This window comes from Nicrophorus vespilloides, unplaced genomic scaffold, assembly GCF_001412225.1.
Source record: "Nicrophorus vespilloides isolate i.1.1-1 unplaced genomic scaffold, Nicve_v1.0, whole genome shotgun sequence".
Lineage (NCBI taxonomy): Eukaryota > Metazoa > Arthropoda > Insecta > Coleoptera > Silphidae > Nicrophorus > Nicrophorus vespilloides.
The window spans coordinates 131,938-158,684 of record NW_017098176.1 but is presented as its reverse complement, the minus strand read 5'-3'; the positions used below and the strand labels follow the sequence as shown (position 1 = coordinate 158,684).

The window sequence follows — 26,747 nt, the reverse complement described above, 5'->3', positions numbered from 1 at the left end:
AAAAGACAGAAACAAATTAAAATGACGTTTATACATAGGCAACCCACATCCCACGCAATCCAATAGAAACATACAACATACACAATAAGTTTATCAATTTCATTTAAAATACATATAGTGCACATATCTATTCAACCCATTTATTTAATACCTGAAATACCCGTATTGAATCAATCGTTATCAATCAACCGTATAATTCGTTGTTCAGAAAACTGTTGAGCTTTTTATATTTACCTATATACATTTGAACATATCGAAAGGTCAATTTCTTAAGATAGTGAGACTGGCAAAGAACTTTTACGACATGAAGAAAAAATGATCGTAAAACCAGCAATAAAATATAAACCGTAGTAAATAGAGAAGTCTGTATCAATAATTTAAGTGATAATAACTTATAATCTCGCTAATGTATATACAACAATTATTTCATAATGTTATTATAGGGGTCACTGTTAAACAATTTCGGCGAAAGTGTACATTTACATTTCATTCATTTTCATTATTTGCACTATTTATTAACAACAAATGTAGGACAGTGAAGTTCGATGATCTACATCGCTGAAGTTACACAAATTTTACAAGTATCTATAGATGTGCAATCTCTAGTTAATTATCCCACATAAACAGATGTCACTGTTAATTGCATTAGCGATAAATGTATACATATTCGTTTCATACGCTTCCCGTCTTTTAGTGTTAATTATAAATACGCAAAATGTTAATAGTTGAAACCCATGTAATGTACAAATAGTGATTAATGTTCCACAACTTAAAAAAAAATGAACAAAGAATAAAAATTAGATAGGTATTTTTCACTTTTACTTAAATTGGCAACGTTTTATTATAGAACACCTAGTACATTTATCAATCTATCGATCGCAACCCAAAATGACATTAAATTTATAATCTCGAAATGATAGCTATCACCATGTTTCAAAGGAAGGAACTTGTGAAAGACTAATAACAATTTGAAAACAGTAGTTGTACAAATACGTTTTCTAGCGCGGTAAAAAGGTTGAGAAACGTTGGTATTAAATAGATATTAACAATATATAAGACAAAAGGATATTCAATATCTAATAACTACAACAAATAAATAAAAAGTTTTAGATGCATTTCCTCATCAAATTTTGGAAAGATTTTAAACTACTTATGATAATGAATATTGATTAAACATTAAGAATATCGTTTATTGATTAGTTTATTTAAAAAATGAAAAAGTGATATCAATATAATATAGGAAAATCTTTGCAGTTTTCATTGAGTGATGTTGTGACCCTGGATGCAATGGAATTTAATTAATCGAATTGTCGATGTAACCGTTGAAACACGCTCCACATACCAGATTACGCATTTCCATTATTATTTCTTCAACGTACAATTAAAAAAAGTATATTTATGCGAAGAACGAATAAGAAAAGAACATCGTTAGTGGGTCAACAATTCCGATTGACAATAATCGGGTGGAAAAATCGGGCAGAAAACAAAATAAAATTCACGACGTCCTTGATCGACGTTCCATTCCATTCCAACCGCAGAGACAAGAGAGAGAAAGAGCAAATCGCGAGAGAGAGAGAGAGAACAACAGCAAATGTATGCGGATGAGATGTGCATTATTATGTTATTATAGTTATTGAGAGCCGAACCTTTCGAAAACGTTCCCATGCAGATCGATCACCGCTAAAAATAAGACAATCCATTGGATTTCATCTGACCGTTCCAGAGGAGAGGACTTTTCTTTCAACCGTACATCTTATTTAACACAGGCGATTTAAGTAATTGAGCACACACACTGTATTTAGTAATTAGCGAATCCGCCGCCTTCGCAGGCGGCTCCGGACGTACTGCAACTGTCGTTGCTGAGAACTCGAGAAGTAAGTAACAAAAAGTAAAGAAACGGAAGGATGGATGTGATGAACGAGGGGGGCCGTGAGCGTGACGGTTTTATTTCTGCAGGTAAGTTGGATGGTCGTATCGGGAGCAGTGGGTCGCGCCCGCACCGCAAGGATTGCATCGGAATCTAGGCGGCCCCGCCGCCTCTCGTTTGTTATTCCAGACTGGCGGCGTCTATCTGCAAGCGGCAGGAGCCTATGGAACACAGCGATGGTCTTTTATTTTGCGTGCCGATGTTGCTGAGGTCAACGACGAGGTGACAACGACAACCTTATGTAATTGGACGGTTGCGAAGGAAACCGAGAAAAGAAAATGAAAGAAAAAAAAAGGAGACAACGATTTCCTGCATTCATTTTGTGTCTTTGACCCATGATCATTTCAATGGAACGACACGAACTCTACTTTAATTACTATAGCGGAGACAAGTATTTAAATGAAAAGCTAATATGAAAACCAAAGCATTAAATTGAAGCAAATTACGTAAAAATACGTTAAAATTTGCATTTCGTGTTAACCCTAGCAAAATTCTATTGATTGAAACGGTAATCAGAACAGAAAACGAACAACTAAAATGCTCAATGAAAAAGCACGAGGATAATTGCAATTGAAAGAGATACACAAACTCGAGTTTTATTACAAAACCAGAGAGGAGTATGTATGAAAATCTATTAGACCAACTAAAGTAGAATCGATCGATGAAAACTTAACCTACTTTAGAAATATCACGAAATAGAAAATTGTCATTGAAGTACAGCAAATTTTGTGGAAATATATTAAAATGCATCACACACTATTTACCGAAAGTAAAATCAATGAAAACTTAACCAAATTAGAAAATGTCACAGAATCTATCAAATATTATTGACAGTGTTCAAATTATGTTGACTTTTACAACATAATTTTAACGCTGTAATTATTTTAAAGAAATGGATAAGAAAAATGAATATATGAAAATTTAGTAAAGAAAAAAATTCCTTGAACATTTCGATCGAATAATACAAGAACTCGAGCTTAATTAGTTCTTAGTTTCTCAAATATAAGTATTTCTATGGAAATGTAGTAGTCCAGTCAAAGTAAAATCGATCCACAAAAACTTAACCTACTTAGAAAATGTCACGAACTAGAAAATCGTCGTTAAATTATAGAAAATTTTGAGGAAATTCGTTCAAATCTATTAGACAGAAATGTTAATGATCCTGTTAATTTTAACTTAAATGTCAAGTTAGAAGAAGAAAACGGATAAAAAACGCAAATTGAAATTCCATTGAAAATCTAGCAGACCAATTAACTAAAATAAAATCAATTGAAAACAAATGAACCTACTGAACAATATTCTGTTGATTCAAACAGTAACCAGAAAAGAAAAGCGAACAGAAATAGGTTTAATTACTACAAGGAAGTCTCTCAAAGACAAAGTATTTAAATGAAAATATAATAGCTCAACTAGAAAAAAATGTATAGTAACCGTAGTTAAATAATAGCACATTTCGTGAAAATAGTTCTCTTATCTCCAATTTAGCAACGTTAATTCTGTTAATTCTAATAATATTCAGAAAAAAATAAAAAAATGCATATATAAAAGGAACAATTTAAAAAAGATTTTTCACAGAGAAGTATTTTTATAAAAACCTAATTGACAAACCAAAGAAAAAATCAATAAACGGCAACTTGACCCACTTAGAAAATGTCACATAATGGAAAATTGGCCTTAAATTACAGCAAATATAGAGAAAATACGTTCAAATATATAAATATTTTGTTGATTCAGACAAAAGCAAATAAAAGAAAAAACCCACTGTATAAATCCTTTCACATTTTTTGTATTCATATCACAACAAAATAATTTAACTCACTTCATATTACATCCGCAAACGATAGACTGACGAAGATCTTTCATGAATAATGTAAAATGTGTTAAATGAAGATGAAAAAATAACTAGAAGATATTCTTATGTCAATGTGGGAATTATCACGATTTTGTCAATGTGGGAATTATCAGAAATCTGTGTCTTAAATACTTTAGATCTTTTAAGTTATTATATCTTGAAAATTTATAGTATCGTATAGTTTATTGACAAAAAAAATGTTGACTTTTTGTAGAATGTTGTTATCAATACAAGTATTGCATGAAACTGAACGAATTAAAAACAGCGATTCAGAAAGAACGTCAAAAATTAGCTTATGTGTGATGGAACACGACAATGTTTAAGATAGACAGTGATGTGCTACCTCACCTTCTGATTTTCACTTATTCAGGTCTTTCTAAATTATCTTTAACGGCAAGAACTTTAACTCGTTAGTACACGTAAAAGTTTAGTCCATCTTGAAAAGTTTTTCGTGGAAAAACCTGACAAATTCTTGGAGGTTGTATAGTATTTAAGTTGCGTGAAAGATTAAGGATCGAAATTCATTTGAATTTTCGTGGAAAATCGACACTAACTTTCCAGAAAACATTAGAAAATGATTATTTATTTGATTATATTTGATAAAATCATAACGTAAATTATTGCATGCAAATATGAAATATTACATTTATCTGTTATTATATATACTCGCATAGTGCGGGTAAGCGATTCTTCAAATATTCCGGGCTGTTTGAAACCGGACTAATCGAGACTTATACAAAAATATCTTTTTATTTTTTTTCGTAAGTGATTTTTACAAACAGCAAATTTACGACAGAACATTGTTTTCCTTATTTTATGATTTCAATTGCATAAACATGAATCGACCAATCCACGTCAATTGAATTTTTTGCAATCTCAAAGCAGAATAAACGCCACAAATCAAACGTTTTCCAAAGTGAAAACAACCATCGCATCATTACAAATAACAACTTCAACAACAAAAAAATAGTCTAGACGCTTTCCAATCCATAAAAGGTTACTTGATTTTTCACTCTTTAAGTAAATTTATTAGAAAACGCACGGAAAATTTAGCAAAATCTATTTTTTTTCCAATTTCGTAACTCGACGGAGATACATACAAACATAAAAAAATACACCGAACACTCAGGTATTTACTTCGAAAAAAAATGCGATAAGTATTATCTTCACTTAAGTAAGTCGCAATCGGAATCTACTTAAGTCGCTTTCCACGTACAACATCGCATGTTTATTTGGCTAGACTTTACTACATACAGTAGCACGTTGTTTTGTTTTTTTTGTTTGTAATTTCTACGAAATACTTAATTAATTGGATTACGTATAGGAAATCGAACGCACAAAAACGTTCGGCCTCGCTTATTAAATAAATCGATCGTTTATTATTATTAATGGATACCCTGGCATCGTACACAACGACGAATCGCATAAATAAAACAGGTTTTGTTTTAGCAAAATGCCAAAAGATACAAAAAATAAATACATATGAAAAAAATAAATAAATAAATGAACCAACGGTTTCTCTTGCAGAATCGTCGATTGCGTAACGTAACCTATAATTACTATTAAGCGCTTATCTACAAGTAACGTTGAGCGCTTTCTAAAATTTTTACGACGATAATTGAGCATCTCGGTATCGAAAAGTTTGTTTCGCTTTGCGGCTTATGAAACTCGAGATGGCGGTTTGCTTAAGCACTTAGGGTTCGTCCTTCCCTTTCGAAACCACTTCGATGCGAAGAGCTGAAGATAATTGGCCACTCGAGCGCTTTTAAGTGATACCAATATCAAGTAAATAGAAATACAACAGTATCTCGCATAGTGCGGTTTCAATCAGTACAGATTCAGTATACTATAGTGCGGTTTGAAAATTTTAATTGACAAAATAAAAATCAGTTAGTACATTCAATTTTTTTCGGAGCGGATCGAAATCCCGACGAACATAATCCCGAAAGTTAAATAAGGGATGGGTAACCGGTACGATTTTTTATTCAATAAATTATATTTGAACGTTATTGTTATTACTTTATTTATGTTTTTGTTAAAATTTAAGTCGTCACAGCAGTCGCGACAATTGATAAAAAAAGTAACAATCGCGTAGCTATGTATACACAATTGATATGCACGCACTCGAGCGTCGCCAAGACAACAATTGCGAAGCATACAAATATAAACGTGTTACCATGGTAATAAGCAATTTTTGCAGATTTCCGACCAAATAATTCGACGATCTCCGTAATCCGACGCAGATTAATTACCGAGCTTATCTTATCGGCTGGGATTCATTGACGCGATATTTAAAAAAAAACACAAATTTTCTTCGTATTCCGCAAAATTCATCCACTTCTTTCATTATTTAATTAGTTGGCGGTAAACCGTTTTCAGGTGAATTTCGTGTACAACAACCATCAGACAAGCAAGTCTGGTGACCTTAGCACGTAATTGTTAATTATATATCCATCCAAGTGACCTCGTCTCGTTCAATTCCACGAACGAGATTTTCCATTCTAAAAAGGGACATTTTCTCGTCAAAAAAATCAAATCTAATACAGAAACACCTCGAAGCCGCACTACTTCGATCAGTCCGGATTTACTATAGTACGGTTTGAAAATGTCAAAACAAACTACTTAAAAAAAAAAGTTAAACAAATAGTACTTTACAGTCAGCCTTTTTTGAGCGGTTGATTTTAAAGTCATCAATTAGTCCGGTTTCAATCGATTACACGCACTATGCGAGGTATTGGTGTATATTCTTAAAGCCTAGTTAAAAAATGTATCTATACATGAGTTAAATTACATATTCCGGTCAGCTCATGAATTATGTAACTTCCATATTATCATTATTGTTTTTATATTTATAAATTTTAATATCGCGCAGTCTATTAACAAACACACCTATACATAAAAAAAATGGAATCCAACTGGAATCTTCCTGATGATATTTATAAATATATCGAACGTATGCAAAAATATTCAAAGAATCTCGAAGGTTGCATACACGTTTCGTAAATCGTCTTTTTATTTACATCCAAATACGTTTTTATATTATTATTATTTTGGCGATCGAATTCGATCTATCCAAGTGGGCCAATAGAAATAATAATAGATAGATATAAAACAACACAACAGCAATTCTATTCATTGTTTTATAATTTCAAGGTTAGAATCGTTTATAGCTACGCTTTTCATTATTTGAATATTATCAAGTGAGCCATCAAGTTTCTACTTTATTAAATGATGAAATTTTCTGAATTAATTACATTAGTTTTTTTTGTTAATTAACCATTTTAAGTAATCATATTTACTATTAAATTACAACTATCCAATTAGATTGTAAATAATTAAAGAAATAAAAATGGAATGCAGTTGGTATTAAAAAATATATGTGAATATATTAGTTAAATAAATAAATTCTTGTTAGAACGCATCATCTAAATTCATTTTAATAAAAAAAAATAATCGATTGGTTATGAACAATCAACTGAATTAGTAATGAAAATTACATTGTTGGTATTACTAACAACAACAAAAACGATAATATTGGGTGAAGTAAAAAGTTCTGAGCGTTTTGTCCCATTTGTTTTCTGGCTAATCTTCAGTTCCTGAGCAATGGAATAATCTTCGACGTCCATAATACCAGAACGGAAGCGTTGGAACCAACACTTTGCTCTTGCATTCGATACTGTATATAAACACAAACTTTTTTGACCGCCTACTCCGCTTTTCTCCTTAGTCGTAGGGGTACTGAGGAATGTACCCCATTTTGGAACGCTCTAACATACAACTGGATTCACTTAACACAAAACTGTAAAAGAACTTTTTTTTGAAGCGTTATGTCGCCTTTAAGTCGCAGTATAGAATGACAAGACGCAACGTTAACATCGTATACATCGTGAAATATCGCTCAATAAAGTCATCTAAGGAAAAAAGCTCAAAACTTTTTACTTCACCAATATTATAAAGTTATTGCTTTTTATTTTAAGTAATGTAAGAATTATTTTCCATGATAAATGGAATTATCCTTAGTTGCAAATGTAATAGTTTTATTAGTATTTTCTTTAATTCTATTTGGTTATGTGTAATTAATAAAGATTAATATTACTAAAAGTAATTTGGTTTTGAATAATGACTGATTTAGTAATACAAATATTGGTGTTACTAAAAACGATAATATCATATTGTTATTACTTAAATTAAATAAATATTGGAAAATATTTGCTTGGAATGCGATGATAAATGGAATTATCCTTGAGTTTTATAATTGTTTAATATTTTCATTAACTACTTTTAGATTTATGTAACTAATTACTAAAATTCAATTGATTTTTGTGTGATTTAGTAATGAAAATAAAAATATTGGTATTACTAAATACAAAAATGAAATCGATAATATCGATTACATGAGTAAACATTAGAAAAATATTTCCTTGGAATGCGCTGATAAATGGAATTATCATCGATTCAGATAACATTTTTAATCATATTTTGATTAATTACATTTAATTTTATGAATTACCAAGATCAATATTTCAATTCTTCATCATCTTCTCCCTATAACCGTAACATTTGAAGTAAATTTCATGATAAAAAACTGAAATGACAAATGAAATGACATTTGACAAAAAACAAACATAATTGAAATTCGTCAAAATAAAGTTGGTATTATGTAAACAGAAAAAAAAAACAATAAATCACTGATTTCCGTTTAAGCAATAACAAAATAATCCCGGGTGACCTCATTAGCTAAAATAAATTAATTTGGAATAATAAACGCTACGTGTTTTTATTTTCATTTTTTTCTCTGGTAAAAACAATTGGATTGGTAGTCATTGTTGTTGTTATGGTTTAGCTTCACGCAATACAAACGTGCTCATCGAACGGAGCGAAATAATTCATGAAATCAATTAAAGTATACGTATTGTATTTATATAATAAATCGATAAAGGTAATGCAATATTTTGCTTTTTTTGTATTCAAATGGTGGCATTATGTGTGCGAAACTAAAATATAAGGTTATTGCGATTATGAATAGAATGAGAAACAAAAGACTCACGGTTTGCTCCGCAGAGAATCGTTTGCGCCGTTCCGGCCTCATGATGCGGCCCTTATTCTCAGTTCATCGCGCAAGTGTCCTCACCGCTCCCTTTGTATATTATATAATTTTTGTAACTAATATTTAGTGTATTTCTTTCCAGAAATCCTTTTTTTTTTATTGAAGGAGGCAGAAAGGGGAAAACTCAAAACGCGGCGCATCCGATGCGATCGTCGAATGCGAACTGAAGGCGCGCAACTCGCGGAGGTTGGAGGTGGTTGTCGAAGGGAGGTGGAGGATTGGAGGTGGCACAGCATAAGACCTGTCCGATAAGAAGGGGAGGCCGGAGCGACGAGTAAAGCACATGAAAACAGATATAAAAACGTGTAAAAAAAACAACAAAAGTAATATCGTCGCATCACGTGTTACCTCTTGTCAGCAAATCGCATAATCTCAGGAATCAATAAATAAATAACTTATTGATTATAAAAAATATCGTAAGAGAAGGCTGTAATAAACAAATCGCAAATCATTTAAAACCATGGTAACTAAGTGAATAACAGGTTGACATCGTTGATTATATTTAGGTTAAGTCCTTAAAATAAACGCTTGACCAAAACGTATTCACTAAATTTGCTTAGCAAATCTAGATAGACATCGACCGGCGTGTGGTTATTCAACCCTTCGCTTCTATTTATACCCAACAAAGAGGGTGACATACCCGACACACAAAATGATGAAAATGGATATGGGATAGATATTAGCAAGAAGATGAACATAGTAATAACTCATTTGCTTTTTGGGGATTTAATAGGTGTTCCATTCGGGCTAGGTAATTAATTTAAACGAATTTAACGCTCGATTAAGGAACTAATAAACAGAGTTGTTTTTGTCTTCTCTTTCTTTTACGTTAAAATGATTCTAAAAGCGAAATAAATGTGACCTCATCTCGCAAAACGAGTCATCGACCTTTAAGCAACTCAGTCGAATTATTACTTTTACTAAGCAATGTCAATAAACACACACAAAAAAAAAACGAAATTAAAAACTTGCTTACAACGTTGAAATTGAAAGCAATTAAGATAAACACTTTATCCGCATATAATTAGGATGCATTTAAATATGCATTAATCGAAGCTAAAGATGTATTATTCCTAATTAGGAATAAACTATTGTTTTTTTTTAAATCCATATGTAGGTGATTAAATAAATCTAATAGTTGCCTTAATCAGCGTTTCTTAAGCTTCTTGCCGCGCGACTCAACATATTTGTTTACGATTGACTTATGGTGATAGCTGTCATTTCGTGACCTATTAAAAATTTAACGCGACCCATAGGTTGAGAAACGCTGGTCTAAACAATTATATAGAAAATGTGAATGAAGTCCGAAAATTTAAGCCAACTTCCAAAAATAACATGAAAGAAATGAAGATATCCAGATGGCTCCGTCAATAGATTTTGAAAATGCCGATGAAGAGGATGATAGAAATTTATTGAATGAAGAAGGTGATTGCTTTTCAATGGAAGAGTTAGAAAACATTTTTAGTAACGAAGACAAAGAAAATGTCAAAATTAGAGAAGTTTCTGCCAAACAATTTTAGCAAGCATAGATTAGATTATCGACAATTAAAAAGGTAATATTTTCTTATTGCTACACCTTTACATATATTACGGCTTATCGGTAACGCCAATATCTTCGACTGTTTAAAACCGGACTAATCGAGGAACAAAATACAGACAAAAAATATAGTTTTATGTACTTTTTTTTTTTATTTTGTTTAATATTTCTCAATTAATATTTAGTTAACAGATCGAAGCCGCACTATGCTAGGTAGTTAAAGTAAAATATGTGAGTGAATTAAGAGAAAATAATGATCAATTAACAAATTTTAGGGGTTCAGAAAATAATACATCTCCATTGGAATCAAATTGCGAAAAAACATGTAATGAATGAAAGATATCAATTCCCAATTTTCTAAATTATTATTTTTTTAATGCTTCATGGGTATTCGAGATAAAATGTAAATGTTTTGCATCATTTGCGTAATCGAATACTATAATTTCTAGATACTCCCTACAGTTTGCATTCATATTTTGTTACATAAGATAATGTAATAAACGAATTTGAGACTTTACAAATATACTTTGAACTTTACAATAATTATTGCACTCTTTATATCCTAAATATACAAGTTTCATGTATTTATTTCATTTTCTACATTAGTTGCATAGAAATTAGATTTAGAGTGATTTAGGAATACAAATTCAATACGTTGATAGAGAACTGCGTATATTGGAATATATCTGTATATGTATAAAAAAAGTGTCTCAATCTTTAATATTAAAAACCATTTGCAGATAACATACATTTCATATTCCTCACTGAAGCATACATGTTGTACTACAGTTTGTTAAAGGAAAAAAATATAAACTATAATTCATTTTAGCTGGAAAAATGTTTTATTTTTTAGTAACATGAATACTTAATGTTAATGAGTAAATGAAGATCTAACAAATAGATAGTGGAAATAGATGAATACAAATTTGTATTAAAAACGATAATTATGAGAAGTGTTCAGCATTTTTGATTATATTTAATTCTCTTAATTAGTTTTGTTGAAGTTTATTAGAGAGAAAAAAAATGTAATTGATTTTAGATTGAAAATGCATTAGTTTTAGCAATCTAAATACTTAATGTAGTTGAAAAAATCAGTGAACAAAGGAAGATGTAACAAATAGATAGTCCAATTGGATGAATACAATTAATGAAGGTCAGATATTGCAATAGAATTTCGCTCGACTGGCATTTAACACTTCCCAGCAGACATATATTGATGTAACGAAGAATATATATGTACAGACAACAAAAAAAAGCAAAACGAACGTCCGCTCTGTTGAAAGCACTTTAATTTTAATTCAATTTGCTGGGTAACAATTCTGCGTAAAGAAGGTCACACCGTTTCAGCGATAACATCTGAAAGTCCGTCAAAAGTACGGTGTGTGTGTGAAATTTCAATCGCATCCCTCTCCAGGGCTACGTGACAGACGAATGCACATTTCAGCCTCCGGCCGATCTATTGATTCAAATATGCATTGACAACATAACGGCCGACGATTCTGAGGCTCGTTAAATCCGTTGTTATCGTTCAGCTCTTCTCTGCTTGGATTCGTCAGCCTGCGTCCGATGCGAATGGGGTGGTTCGATTCGCATCGGTGGAACGCAGCACTCCGCAAAATGTCAAATGTTTTGTGTTGCATCGCGGGTCAACGGATCCCCGTCTTAATTTAATTTGCGTCCCACGAAATTAGACCCGATCGATTTATTACGAGAGCGCCCCTCCGGTTTCGTAACTGCCTTGCGTTGCGTTATTTATAGATGACGCTAATAACAACATCAACAATAACATATTGGTTTTGAAGTCTTCACGACAATTGACTTGACGTTTCTGACATTACAGAGTGAAACGTTATCGCTGTTTTCTGTTTTTTTTTGTTTGTTTGTGTATTGCATCAATTTGGGAAGATGGTGGAAAATGGGACAAGCAATGGAGATGTTGATCGATTCCTTGGAGCTTACCATCGACATGGTGGCTGCCTGCTTCTGTCCTATTCCGGCCTAGGTATCGGGTCCACGTCGGGGCCCGTACAATAGGTCGCTCGTTCCTCTCCTCCTGCTACTGCTGTCGCCGCTCGCTCTTTCAGCGAACCTAGGTATTCTCCTTACTCCGAACTCTCAGATGAACCCACACATGACGACGCTTCTCTCGTCCACTCAACGTTATCCACCTATTGTCCTCCACAAATCCAGCCTGTGTCGCGGATCGCGACTCTCCTCCAGCACGTTCAACGTATATACTATGATCTGTGTGTCTGTAATATACCCGATTGTGAGGAGTGTGCAACCTGACCCGCCGATCAATACCTCGCGCTCTTGATAACTGCTGCGAACCTCCGCATGCGACATCCAACGGACGATTCCAAAATTCTCGGTCTTTCTTTTTTTCATCACAAAAATGAACAGAGAAGAAAAGCAAACTAACAAATAAAAACATCAATATTGTCTAGAATAAATGTTTAAAAAAATAAATAAATAACTCGGCAAGGCCGTTGCTTTCCTTTCCTTACAGTAATTATAATAAAAGCATAGACGTAGGACGAAACCATTAGATAAAGTAATTGGGACTAACATTTTTTCTGGAAGCTAAATCCTCATTTAGTCCTATTTTCAGTGAATATACGTATTTCTATTTTGGATTCAAGTTGTTTTGGATCAAAAGCTGTGATTTTAGAAAGTCCTCGGAAAATTTGTTACATTAATTCAATATATTTGTCTAGTTGAAGAGTTACCATTTATGAATGGATGACATATAATGCGCATACAACGACGTGTTCGTGTCTGCATCTTGATTAGTATCAAGAGAAAAGTAAAAATGTATAATAAATTGATTGAAACCAATTTAAAGTTATACGATTTGGGAAACTTTCACGAAGACGTGTTCTTGAAACTACAAAAATATATCAAAGGTCTTCAGATTCTGGCTCTGATTTCCATCTTGAACGAGTTCATGTTGGAGATGCTTCCTCACAATTCCGCATTCGAGACTTATTTAATGGATGAAAATATATCATATGTGTATCAAAATGGTAATGAAAAATCACCAGTAACGTATATATCAACAATATTACATCAATAGTAACGTTTATATCAATAATTTGGTGCTTGTAGACATCAGCTATCAGCAATGTAGTATAAACAGTAAATTTGACGTCCGCAGTAACGCAGTTATAAATAATATAGCATTTAAAATAACGTTTTTTACCAAGAATATGGCGTCCGTTTTAACATTGTTGTAATGAATATAGCAATATAGCATTTATCAACAATATAGCTTCAACAGTAACGCAATTATTAAAAATATAGCGTCTCACTAACGCATTTATCAACAAAATATGGCGTGCGAAGTAACGGACTTATTAACAATAACAATATGACGTCCTAAGTAACGCATTTATCAACAATATGCCGTCTGCAGTAACGCACTTATTAACAATATGTGTCCTAAGTAACATATTTATCAACAATATAACATCCGCAGTAACGGACTTATTAACAATATTAACAATAACAATATGACGTCCTAAGTAACGCATTTATCAACAATATGCCGTCTACAGTAACGCACTTATTAACAATATGTGTCCTAAGTAACGTATGTCAACAATATGAAATCCGCAGTAACGGACTTATTAACAATATGGCGTTCTTAGTAACGCATTTATTAACAATATGTGTCCTAAGTAACCTATTTATCAACAATATGGCATCCGCAGTAACGAACTTATTAATAATATAGCGTCCTCAGTAATGCATTTATCAACAATATGGCGTTCGAAGTAACGGACTTATTAACAATATAGCGTCCTCAGTAATGCATTTATCAACAATATGGCGTCCGCAGTAACGCACTTATTAAAAATATGGCGTCCTCAGCAATGAATGTATTAATAATATGGCGTCCGCGGTAACACAATTATTGCGTCGTCAGTAACGCATTTATTACCAATACGACTTCCGCAGTAACGCAGTTATCAATAATATGCAATAATATGCAGAAGCGCAATTAGCAATTAACGCTATGTAGTGAAAATAAATTACAAGAATTAACAATAAATAAAAATTCATTTATTATTGCATATATTGCATGTAGAACAAATTTTGATGAAGAAATATTTTTTCAAATATAAATCAAATAAAACAGCATGAAAAGTTCAAACAATTTATGTGATGAAATTAAACACGTAATAATTCAAGCGGTTATGGTAAAGGGTGAGAATTATCTAAAGGAGTGGCAGAATTAAGGATAAAAAAAACATTACTGATATTATATGAATAGTATTGACGTATTTATAAATAGCTTAGTATATAATATTGCGCAGAACTAGTTCTGAAATTCTGCATTTCGATTAAGAATTGTGTATCTCGTAACTTTGGTTGCTCTTAGGTACAATGGAACAAAGATGGTAATAATAGAAATATACAAGGTACGAAAACTCATTTTCTTTTGGATGCGAGATAAACAATACATAAGTAAAAACAGCATGGCTATAAATATATGAATTTTGTCTTTTATGTTTAAGCCTTTTGTGTTGATGTGCTCAAGACGCCGAAAATGGAACGGCAATTTGTCTTCGTATATTTATAACATGATACCACATAAGTCTTATGATACAATGAAAGATCTCGGACAACTAGTTTAGTATGCAACCAGATATACTTTTCTTGTGGGTACGAACAATAGTCACAAAATACATTACTAACTCAAATAAATACATTAACACTGAAAGGGTAAGTTTTAATATTAAAAAATAAACTTATTTACTTTACACTACACTACGTGTCTATTAAATAAAAGCAGATATAATAACGTAATTAAAAATATATTGCAACTAATCTTTCGACATTAACAAAAAAAACTAATTTATTCAATGGAAAAAAGCACGTTTAAATGCAATTAAAGATAATTATTTTTATGACTGAAAAATTGTAAATAAAATATATTTAAATAGGTAGAAAATTTTGGAAAAAATAGTTCATTTGAAAATAATTTGTTACTCTTAAGTAAGACAATTTCTACAAATTAGAATCCGCAAAACGAACCAACGAAAAATATTTTATAATGGTGTTTGTTTTATATATCTAATATGTTATATTACTAATGAAAAATTGTAAGTTTTAAAAAGTTTATACAGTGGATCCTCGCTTAACCAACACCTCTCATAACGAATAATTAGCTTAACGAGCAATAAAAATGTAAATAATGATTCACTTAACGAGTGACGAGAAGGGAAAATCCTGATTGTGCACTTCATACATCATTTTCAAAACTTGTGTGTAGTTAACCATTGCAAATTAATGTATATGGGAAAAATTGTTTCGCTTAACGAATGTTTCGCGTTACGAGTAAGTACTGTATATTTAACATTAACATTATATTTAACATTAAATTATCGATTCAAAACTTAGTAAAATGAAAAATATTTCCCACTTTACATAATAATAAGAATTAATATATTGCATATATTTCTCAATTGCTAATAGTTCCTCGCTTTGACACATGGTGACAGCTGTCATAACGTGACGTAATAGGTTGAGAAACACTATTGTATACAATAGACAATGATTTTTTTTAAAATTATATTCTTGAAACTATGAAATTTGAAACAGCATCAACATTTAACTCTTTAAGGAGCGGTACACGCAAGTACAACCTTTTGAATATGCCTAGTGGGGCATCATTATAATTTTCTAGGAATTTGTCTAGGTAGTTGTCTAGGAATTTGTTGGGTAAAGACCCAACAAAGAGCTAATTGTACGCGGAAGTTTAAATATTGATTCAAGTATTCCGTGACTTCAAAAAAATATGTTGTAAAATACTGCAATAGACAATTATTCACTTTCCACCAGACTTATATAAAATATTTTAAAAATTGAAAACACATTTTCATTAATTTTCTTTTTAGATTTTTACTAAAGTAATAAAACAACAGATTACTTACATGCACTTATAAGCTAGTTTTCGTTATATTATATTGTCATTATGTACTAGAGTGTACATTATAGTAGTAAAGATAATAAAAAAATACTTATGATACTAAGAAACAAAAAATAAATCTAAAAATACTAAAAGATTGCCCGAACAATACAAGACTAGGTTTTCCGAATCTTTTTCATAAAATAACGCGTTCACAGTTGTTTCGCTAAGATATTACAAAACAATAAAATAACACTTTGCACTACACATACGTCATTGTCCATATTTTCGTACTCTACATCTTCTATTGATGGTATTTATAACGGCGATACGTCTCTTCTCCGACTCAAGCTCTCTGATGCGGATTTTCTGTTGGTTGATCTGTGCCCTCATGGCGACAAGTTCATCTTGCAAACGGACAAGAACATCCTCACGAACAGCATCCTCCTCAATCTCACGTCTTAAATTATTGCAGGCTTCGTTCACTGAAACAATCATAATCAATCATTAAAAACAATTAAAGTTAAATTAACGACAAAAGAAAAGCACCTTCTTCAAGTTCTTGATCGCTCCTCTGGCGAAGATCGATCTTTTCCTTTCTCTGCTCCTTGAAGAGTCTGACCAGAGATTTCTTGTGCTTTCGTTTATCTTCAGCTATCGAATCTTCTACGTCCCTGATGCAGAGCATAGCCTCTTCTGCGTCCAACATTGCCATCTTTGTCTTTCTTCTCAAACTTTTCACTTTGAACACTTTCAGCTGTAAAGAAATTTGTTTGTTAACTGCAAAATAAATATTATAAATAATAAAGAAAACTTACAACATTTTTTATCTTTTTCATGGATTTAATTCTTCTGTCTCGGAAAGACATGTTTGTATTGATGTTCCTTCTTCGACTGGCGCCGGTTCACTACTGATGAAAATGAAAAAGGTAAATCCAAAAACATGTTTTTTTTTTTTAAATTATTGCACCTAGGCGGCTTCATCCCTACTCCCAATAAACATTTACGATTTACGAAGAAAATTGAATTTTGCATGCGCTTTCTATTCTGAAAAATATACCGCGCATGCTTACCTAGGTCGTTAGTTCAACTACAACTTAACATAGAAAGAAACTGTTAGAAACGTTTCTGCTCTAAGATATGTTTGATGTAATGAATATGAATTGCAGATCTACTTCAGGTAAGTCTATCTATTCCTTACTTAGTATCGGTATATTAAAATATTTGATTCTCCAGGTTCGGTGTCTTCAAAACATACGGGAAGTCCGAGGAGAAGCGACAACATGAATTCTAGGATGAGCAAATTGAAGGAGAAGGTAAGTTATTAGATTGTTGTTTTTTTAAATATAATATGTGTTTGTTGTTTAGCTGAAGGGTTACACCTTGTGTCACCTGAGAAAAGAAGTGAAGAAGTTGCGGAAGAACGTGGAGACGTCGTCTGTCTCGTACCAGCAATTAGAGGAGTACCTTGATCTGGAGCGGCATGAGCATATGATGCTGCAGAGAGAATTCGCTTCTTACCAGCAGAAACAAGACGAGATCATCCAGCAGAAACATCATGAATATAACGAACGTAAGCTGTTTAGTATAGTTGTTGGTTGATTACTTAAGTTGAAGATCACTTTGTTGCAGTGAGAAACCACTATGAGGAGAGGAATGCGCGGAACGAGGATATGATTTTGGAATTGACTGACCGGATCAAATCAATGGATCTTGAAATGCGAGAAAAAAATATGGTACAGGAGAACGACTGCAAGAACTTTGTGAAAGAGTCCGTGCTGGAGGTTACTTCGTTGCAGGCTGTGCTGGAGATGAAGCAAGAGGAAATTCGTCAAATGCGCGTCAAGATGATGACGCTTCAGAGCAAAGTGGATTTGCTGCCGGAAACGGAGAATCTTCTGGGACAACTGAAATTGCGTTGCGAAGACCTCGAGTGTCAGATTATGAACCAAAGGAACGCCAAAATGTAAGTAACTAAGCTAAGTAAAGTTGGCTTACCAAAACGCGCTTAGCAACGAATAATTAAATCTCTTTTTTTTCAGGCATTTGGAGTTGGATAATAACAAACTGCGACAACTCCACGAGCTGGAGAGCAAAGAGCGCGATACGTTGATGATGATGAACGAAATGCTTAAATGGAAGTTGCAGAAGATGTAAAGTTCGATTTGTCTCAAGAATAATATATATTTTTTATTACAAGACGAAATAATAATAATAATAAAATGTAACAAATAATAATAATAGATAAAAATAATTATATATATATAACATATTGCAAAAAATAGTTGTATTGTAAATTGTTCATAATTAAATTTATATGCGTCATAAATTGCGAAGAAAACTAACATAACGTAATAATTCTAAGTTGACAATAATGATTATACATTAGAAATAGTAATAATAATAATATACGTATTTATGTTGATGTGTAGTTTGTATTTATATAAAAAAAAATAAAAATATGAACGGATAAAATAATGAAAAACAAAAAGAAACATGTGTTATTATAATGAATATTCATGTAAATTGCATTAAAACCCATTAACCTTAATTAACACGAATATTAATTAAAGACAATATAATTAATTAATCAATTCTCTCATATATATATATAAATATTCTTTCTCTCTTTGTTTCATTCTCTCTTATATATATTTGTATATATATATATTTATAAAACCCTATTTTTTTACTAGACCATTTGCAGTGGTGTAACCAAGGGTTTATTTTATTTTTTTCCTAAAAGGGGTTTATAATTAATTTTATAAAATCACATCTCGTTGATCTTCTTGGAAAATCGTTATTGTTTTCTTTTGTTTTGGAAAAAAATGTCTTCCGTCGTGCTCGTCATCGTTATTTTTTAAATTCATTCTCCTAAACATTAATTCCTTAAATATCACCGCAGCCTTCGACGAATTGTGACACAGTTGGGCGGCAAAAATGGTAATGTTCTTCTTCCTTCTTCATATACATATATCATAGTTAAAATAGAGATAGCACACATGTAAAGCACATAAACCATAAGACACAAGAGTTAACACCTCACCATCCTCACCCTATCTTAGTCGACGTATCTCCAATTTTGGTGTTCTCGTTTAAAAATACAGAAAATATATAAATCTTGTACTCAGTCCTTACAACAGTAATATGGCAACTTGGCTCGTCTGGAGATCATTTTTTGTTTTAGTTTCTTTCCTTTTTCCCTTTTGAATAATAATAATAATAATAATAGGAGTCATTAAAAAAATACGTCCGAATGTCGTTTCTCCTTACATTTGCTTGAGCAAATGGCAATGGATGGAATAGCGGCAAACGAAACAGTACTTTGAACTGATATTGTTCAACAGCTACTCATCCACGAATAACTTTTCACTGAAGAAGCCTTCTTATTTACGAGATCATTTGTTTGTTTTGTTTATCTGCATTCCTCGTTAGCTTTGTAGATAACGTCATGGATTCATCTTCATTGGATGATGATGATCTACCTGGATTGGATCTGTGTGTGTGTTGTACAATCTATGAGACTGAGCTGATGGCATTGTGTGGTGCACCCATCTGCATGAGAACCTTGTCCAGCCACTGAAGCGGTCCATGGAGATGCACCTCTATCCAGCAGGGCGTGCTGGTCACGTCCTGGCGATGGTACTCCGCGCCCCAGCCCTTCACGAAGCTCATGCGAATCGTACACATCTTGGTCAACTCGTAGACGGCTTCAAAACCGTGATTAACGCATTGCGAAAGCAGCTGCGCGAACTCGGCATTATTGAATATCCGTAGAGAGCAACCGGCCGGAATCTTGCAGACGGTTGACGGATGGAAGCCGTGGTGATGGTTACAATTGCGTGACTGCACGAAGATAGCGGAGTCGGATAGACACTCCGCATACACCTCGCCATTCACATAATATAGATGGACACCGTTGCCAATGTGCCTCCTGGTATTCTCTATCGTCGAGTTCCTGTTCACGTTGCTCAGCTGACCCAAACAGAATCGGTCACTGTTGTTACTTGGTGGATTCGTGAAACCGTCTACGCGCACCGATGTGGACTGGCAATGGAAAATCTCGCCGACGCGACAATTCAGCTCGTAGTAGGCTATCGAGGCCCAGAAAGGCTGTTCTTGGTAAGCCACCGGCTGCACGTCTGTCAAGTTCGCATCCGTCGAATTAGCAGCGGGGTTGTTGTTGGGAGTAAGGGCGTTGGCGGCATTGCCACCGGCTGTGGGTGTTGTCTCATCGGTGGGACTGTAGGCTGGCGGCGGCGTCTCCGCTAGGTTTGAATATGGAGACTGCGGGTTGTTTGAGGAGCTCACGCTTCCTGGACTGGGGACGTTCGACAGCGGCGAGTTGGGGCTCATATGGTTGCTGTTAAAACCGGATGAAGAATAGCTCACGTTGTGCGGCATGTTGGAGTCGACAAGCTGCTGAAAGGGTAACAACGAGTGACCGGGTACGAAGTCATTATGCCTGGGTACAAGAACTGGAGGCAACACGGGGCTCTCCACGCGCTTATAATGATAGGGATTGATGCACACCTCCTTCTGCTTGGCTGAGAACGGAAACTGGCAGTGTTCAAGCGGTTTCAGCTCGTGGTGGCTCTGAAGGTCGGGCCATCGCCAGACGCGGCAGTAGATTACATGAGGCAGACCTTTGCGATGCGAGACCTGTAGACGACCGTCCAATGATCGTGGAATCGTCACGCACTTGCTTGGCGTCCCAGGACACGAGAGCGCTTTCTCCAGTTCCTCTATCGCACCTTTCCGCTTCTTTAGCTTCTTCACCAGACTATCCACGGCCTTTTCCGCCCACTTCTCCTCCTCGTCCCCCTGCTTCCATCCCAGTAACTTCTTCACCGCCGGACTGGTAAATGAGAACAAACTGTTCAAAGATGAGATCGGACCGCTGCTCGAAGACTCTACTTCATCCGTATCCATCTCTGTGGCAGCTAGAAAACAAACAAAAAAAGAATTATCTCATATATTCAAATTAAACTTTATGCATAGCAAGTAGTAACTATATTTGTCAAGTTTCTATCATAAATGGTCATGAACCATAACTTCTGTATTTTGTAAATATATAATATTACTTAATGTTATATGACTATTACTATTTGTTATGAGATGGCAATAGTAAACACGCGACGACGTTCAAATATTTATTTATTTTTATCTAATACATAAAATCAAACTAATTCTTCAGTAACTTCTTATTAAATTCAACCAGAACAAGTAAAATTGTAAATTATTATTGACTGTTATAATATGAATCCATATTTTAAATTTGGTGTTTAGATAAATTCTAGTGACCACAATTTTGGATAACGTTATGAACCACAACACATGCAGTATGATTCCTATTTAAATGAGTATTGATGAAACTAACTTTTGAGAAAATCCATATTGTATAATACTTTACACCCAATATCATCTTCATACATTATAATATACTGAAATCAATTGTGTACTAAAGATGTTTAAAATTGTAAATGATTGTGCAAGCAGAAACAATGACGACAGGGCGGGTTTATGGCATCGTTGATAAGGCAGCGGAGATGATGATAAACAAAACAAGTGGTAAGCAAGCAAAGTGAGTCATTTGGGTAAGGGTGAACTGAGTCACTATCGTAGTACGATGCACTGTACAATACACTCGATGTTATTGATGTTTCTGGTTTGCGAAGCGTTCGCGAGCGTTTGAAGCGATTAATGACCCCCGCGATGCCGTGCATACGGTAACAGCATCTAACGTGTAAGCAGAGTAAGCGCAGAGCGCGAGCAAGAGGAATATCTGGTTTTACTTCATTTATTTTTTGTTCTCTCTGCACTCTGCAACTTTGCAAAATAACAGGAAAAGGCGATGTGCACTCAGGACGGGTCGGGATCTCGACGGAGGGCGATCAAACAAAGAGCAACGGACAGAAGCAAGTGCAGATTGCCGAGCAAAACAAACGCCGGAGAGTGCGTCCTCTTTTTTTTTGTTCTTAATCTTTTTGCAGCAGCGAGGCCCCCGCGATCGTGCGGCCCGCGGGCCACGCGCGCGCCACCTCCCCGACTCGTGTACTTTCGATATTCAATTGGATATTGATAGTGGACTCACCTGCTTCGAAAAAGCGCCAAAAATCCAATAAAAGAGCCCCAATTCAACCACAATATAATCCACAAAATGACGCTGCGAGTCGCTTGTCAAGCTTGCTAACAGCACCATAGCAGCGTTGCCGAGTCGTGCGCGCCTTGCACTTGCTTCTATCGCGACGTTGCCGTCTTCCTCCACCTGCAGTTCGCTAATTGCAAAGGCAAAAAGGGTCCAGTCGATTTGTGTAAATATTCGAATCTCGGAAAGAACATTTTTTTCCAGTTTATCGATGATCGATAGGAGTTCGGTTTATTCTAGTACTGCGTGCGTAGTGCATCAGAAAAGTTTGCGTGTTTTCCCCAGGTTGGCACCAGTTGCAAGTCGGTCGGCAAGGCGTATATGTGCTATCGGCGATTCTCGAACATTCTTGCGGCGACTTACAGTGTGCGTTTGAGGGTTTTTAGTGAAACGATCTATATTTTTTTTAAATCATCAGAGAAACGAGCCGGGTAACCATGGCAGACCAGGTAAGTGATCTAGTAATTTTAAACTTTCAAAGATTATTCTTTTCCATTGACCACCTTTCAATGTTGCGGTACAGCAGCGCACTATGATCTGCAAATAATGTGCACCTATTTTTTTCCTTCCCGTGTGTTTGTCTCCGACGCACGCTTTAACGCGGTTCACTTAATTTTTGCAGGTTACTTTCCTGAAGGAGCAGGGCAATAAGGCTCTGGCAGAGAACAAGTTTGAGGAAGCTGTCAAGTTTTACACAGATGCAATAATCATTGATAGCAACAACCATGTGCTGTATTCCAATCGTTCAGCTGCTTATGCTAAATTGCAGAATTATAATTTGGCTCTGGCTGATGGGGAGAAAACCATAGAGATTAAACCAGATTGGCCCAAGGGATACTCCCGCAAAGGACTGGCTCAAGTGTACCTGGAGAAATATGATGATGCCATCAAGACTTACCAGGATGGTTTGCGCGTTGACCCCGATAACGTTACACTTAAGGATGGTCTGAAGGAGGCCATGGCCGGTAAAGCTCCACCACCGTTCCGCAACCCGTTTTCCGGTCCTGAGGTTATGAACAAGTTACGGTCGGATCCGCGAACGAAAGCACTGCTCGACGATCCTGAATACTTGAAGCTGCTGCAAGCACTTCAGACTAACCCACAGATGATGGGAACCAATCTGCAGGATCCCAGGATGCTGACAACACTCTCAGTGTTGCTAGATTTTCAGGAGCCCATGGATACTGAGCCAGGACCACCACCTGCACAAAGTGAGATGAAAAAGGAGGAGGTACCAAAGTCAGAGCCAGAACCAGAGTTGCCTGAGGATAAGAAGTTGGCTAAACAAGAGAAGGAAAAGGGCAATGAAGCTTACAAAAAGAAAGACTTTGAGAATGCTATTAAACATTACAATCAGGCCATTGAGCATGACCCAACAGATATTACTTTCCACAACAATCTGGCAGCTGTGTTCTTTGAGCAGAAGGAGTTTGAGAAGTGCATTGAGCAATGCGAGAAGGGCATTGAAATCGGACGCGAGAACAGGGCTGATTTCAAGTTAATAGCCAAGGCGTTCTTGCGGATCGCCAACGCATATAAGAAACTGAAGAACTGGAAACAGGCTAAGGTCTACTACGAAAAGTCGATGTCTGAGCACAGGACGCCAGAAATCAAAACTCTGTTGTCAGAGATTGAGAAGATCATTAAGGAGGAAGACAAGAAGGCATACATTGATGAAGCAAAGTCCGAGGAGGAGAAGGAACTCGGCAACGAACTGTTCAAGAAGGGTGATTACGCTGGAGCAGTGAAGCACTATTCGGAAGCGATTAAGAGGAATCCGATTGACGCTAAGATTTACAGCAATAGAGCTGCCTGCTACACAAAGTTGGCTGCTTTCGATTTGGGTCTTAAGGATTGCGACGAATGCGTCCGTCTAGACCCCAAGTTCATTAAGGGTTGGATTCGTAAAGGTCATATATTGCAAGTGAGTATCTTCCCTCAATTTTTATAGAATGATTAAGCTGTTATAAATGAGTATCATTGATGCTAATATATATGCTATCTTTTAATAGGGTATGCAACAGTCGACGAAAGCGATCGCCGCCTTCCAAAAGGCTTTGGCCTTAGATGCGAATAACGCGGAAGCGCTCCAAGGGTACAGGGCTTGCAGTTTGGAGAACGCCGGAGTCGGCAGTGATCCAGAAAAGGTGCGACAGCGTGCTATGGCAGATCCTGAGGTGCAGGCCATCCTCAGGGACCCAGCAATGCGCATCATTCTCGACCAGATGCAGAATGATCCGAGAGCGCTGCAGGATCATCTAAAGAACCCCGACGTCGCCGCTAAGATCCAAAAGCTGCTGGAATCCGGGTTGATTGCCATCCACTAAGCATACTCGAAATAAAAAAAACGAAAGAAAAATGGTTCCGGTGAAGCGAAAATGAGCGTTACGAAGAAAACCTTTCGCTATTATTATATATTCTTTTGATTTTTTTTTATTAATGTAATATTAGTTTTTACTGTAACCAGCGGCCATTCCTGATGCGCCTGAGAACACTACATATGCAGAGCAAGTTTACTATTTCCATAGCATTTTATTTGGATGGCAGGAGGAAGGCGTTTTGTTCTTTGACTTTATTTTAAGTTTTAAGTTACCAAAATGAATGAAAAAGAAAGATGAACAAAAAACGTTGTTTTATTACTATTATTTCGTATAAACGAAATGTGTTGCCTTTCTCTCGCTTCCAGGACAAGATCGCAGTTTAGGTTTATGCACATATTTAGTTATTTCATTTTCTAATTAATTATAATAGTTCCTAAGTATATGTAATAAAACACAAAAATTGTATATGTACTAAGGTGTAGTTGTTTTTGGATTTACTAAAAATAACAAAAACATTTTTGTTCGTTCCGAGTCGTGTATGCTTTAGTCTGTCTGTGTAATTACGAATAACGCATTTAAGTTAAGTAAATAAAGTAAAACAACAAAATACGTATTTTATAAACCTGTTAAACAATTACTTAATGATACTAAAAACCTCGAGCTACTATTTTCCTACATGATCATTTTATCTAAAGTTTAGTTATGTAACCCACTGTACGAGTTTATGAAAAATGTCTAGTTGCAGCTCGAAATAAATCTTTGAAAAAGAATCCTACAATAATAATAAACGTATTTTTATTTATTAATTTCTAAATCCGCTTGGATTTCAAAACGTAAATTTATGTTTAAACGTTGGTTGCAATGCTCAAAGCGTTGCGAACAAAATGTTTAAAGAAAAAAGAAGAATTTACAGAAATATTCGTAGCTATTCTATATCTATTTTTAAAAGAATATATTTAAGTTTAATCACGTTTGCATACATTTTTGAGATTATCATATATTGGCCAAGTTTTTGTTAAATATTACAAAACATATATATACAAAAAATCTATTGAAATTTCTGCTATTATTGAAATACAATATTTTTAAATATTTTCATTACGTGTGGATTTCAATATAATTTATATTCTTGCTTTTATTATAGATTTTGTGTTGGCATAGATTCCAAATAAAGGCATGATCTTACATCAGACATCAAGGTAACAAGAAATATTTTTAAATAATAATGTATTTCTTAAAATTAAATTTTAAATTATAGTCGCTTGTCTCACGAAATTGTATCATGTGTATGGGATTATTGTTATAATGAAGTTTTGGTTGCATAAGATTGTAATTTTTAAATTTCATATGCTGTGGAACCTCGCTTAACGAGCAAAATTAATTGTAAGAAAAATGACTCGTTAAATGAGCAATGTTTTGCAAAATGAGTGTCGATGAAAAGAGAAGTACCGTTTTAAAAACATATTTTGTGTATTTTTGAATATGTTTCACTACCCGGAAATCCGGAAATTTTGGAACGCATTAAACTCGTTAAGCGAGGTTTCACTGTACAGTCAGACTTTGATATATCGAAGGCCACAAATTTCTTCCAGTAAAGACAACTACCATGATTCAACCATTAGATCAGAAAGTTATATCATCATTTAAAGTTTATTATCTGCATTGAACATTTAAGTAATTTAATTGAAGTAGAGAATAAAGATGAAATGACAGTTAAAACTTTTTGAAAAAAACTAGACCATTAACAATGCAATTAAAAATGTTGAAAGTTCTTGCGAATAAGTCGTTAAGAAATGCTTCTCCATTTAAGTATTTCTTAATGACTTCTTTGGCGTAAATGAAGTTCTATTAGAATAAGAAAATAACATAAAAGAAATAAGAATTGACGTTATCGAAATGACTCAATTTTCTTAATCAGGGGGTTTCGAAAATTAGTGGAAG

The 26,747-nt window shown here is 34.4% G+C and overlaps 5 protein-coding genes across 8 annotated transcripts in view; 2 read left to right on the top strand and 3 right to left on the bottom strand.

The window, feature by feature from the left end:
* The window catches only part of LOC108561821 (CAP-Gly domain-containing linker protein 1-like), a 41,790-nt gene extending 29,075 nt beyond the window's left edge, over nucleotides 1-12,715 (bottom strand). For 2 of the 4 annotated variants that reach the window (XM_017919895.1, XM_017919898.1), the window contains exon 1: nucleotides 1,647-1,729. In XM_017919895.1, coding sequence (XP_017775384.1) covers nucleotides 1,647-1,700 — 54 coding nt within the window. In that variant the 5' untranslated portion in view covers nucleotides 1,701-1,729. Of the gene's footprint in view, nucleotides 1-1,646; nucleotides 1,730-8,826; nucleotides 9,038-12,382 lie in introns of those variants that run through there. The other 2 variants (XM_017919897.1, XM_017919896.1) reach the window with 2 other exon arrangements.
* Nucleotides 12,716-16,503: 3,788 nt separating this feature from the next.
* Nucleotides 16,504-17,180, bottom strand: LOC108561815. The gene is made up of 3 exons (XM_017919886.1): nucleotides 17,156-17,180; nucleotides 16,887-17,094; nucleotides 16,504-16,822 (listed from the first exon to the last, which is right to left on the bottom strand). The coding sequence occupies exons 1-3, from the start codon at nucleotides 17,174-17,176 to the stop codon at nucleotides 16,611-16,613; spliced, it is 441 nt and encodes a 146-aa protein (XP_017775375.1). The 5' UTR covers nucleotides 17,177-17,180; the 3' UTR covers nucleotides 16,504-16,610.
* Nucleotides 17,181-17,335: 155 nt separating this feature from the next.
* Nucleotides 17,336-18,494, top strand: LOC108561808 (CAP-Gly domain-containing linker protein 1 homolog). The gene is made up of 5 exons (XM_017919877.1): nucleotides 17,336-17,517; nucleotides 17,574-17,653; nucleotides 17,706-17,910; nucleotides 17,970-18,303; nucleotides 18,380-18,494. Exons 1-5 carry the CDS (start codon nucleotides 17,478-17,480, stop codon nucleotides 18,492-18,494), a joined length of 774 nt encoding a protein of 257 aa, XP_017775366.1. The 5' UTR covers nucleotides 17,336-17,477.
* A 388-nt stretch (nucleotides 18,495-18,882) lies between these two features.
* LOC108561830 (protein mothers against dpp) lies at nucleotides 18,883-22,560 on the bottom strand. Its single transcript, XM_017919911.1, has 2 exons — nucleotides 22,432-22,560; nucleotides 18,883-21,280 (listed from the first exon to the last, which is right to left on the bottom strand). The coding sequence occupies exon 2, from the start codon at nucleotides 21,267-21,269 to the stop codon at nucleotides 19,854-19,856; it is 1,416 nt and encodes a 471-aa protein (XP_017775400.1). The 5' UTR covers nucleotides 21,270-21,280; nucleotides 22,432-22,560; the 3' UTR covers nucleotides 18,883-19,853.
* Nucleotides 22,561-22,811: 251 nt separating this feature from the next.
* LOC108561829 (stress-induced-phosphoprotein 1) lies at nucleotides 22,812-25,111 on the top strand. The gene is made up of 3 exons (XM_017919910.1): nucleotides 22,812-22,934; nucleotides 23,108-24,409; nucleotides 24,498-25,111. The coding sequence occupies exons 1-3, from the start codon at nucleotides 22,923-22,925 to the stop codon at nucleotides 24,810-24,812; spliced, it is 1,629 nt and encodes a 542-aa protein (XP_017775399.1). The 5' UTR covers nucleotides 22,812-22,922; the 3' UTR covers nucleotides 24,813-25,111.
* The last annotated feature ends 1,636 nt before the right edge of the window (nucleotides 25,112-26,747 follow it).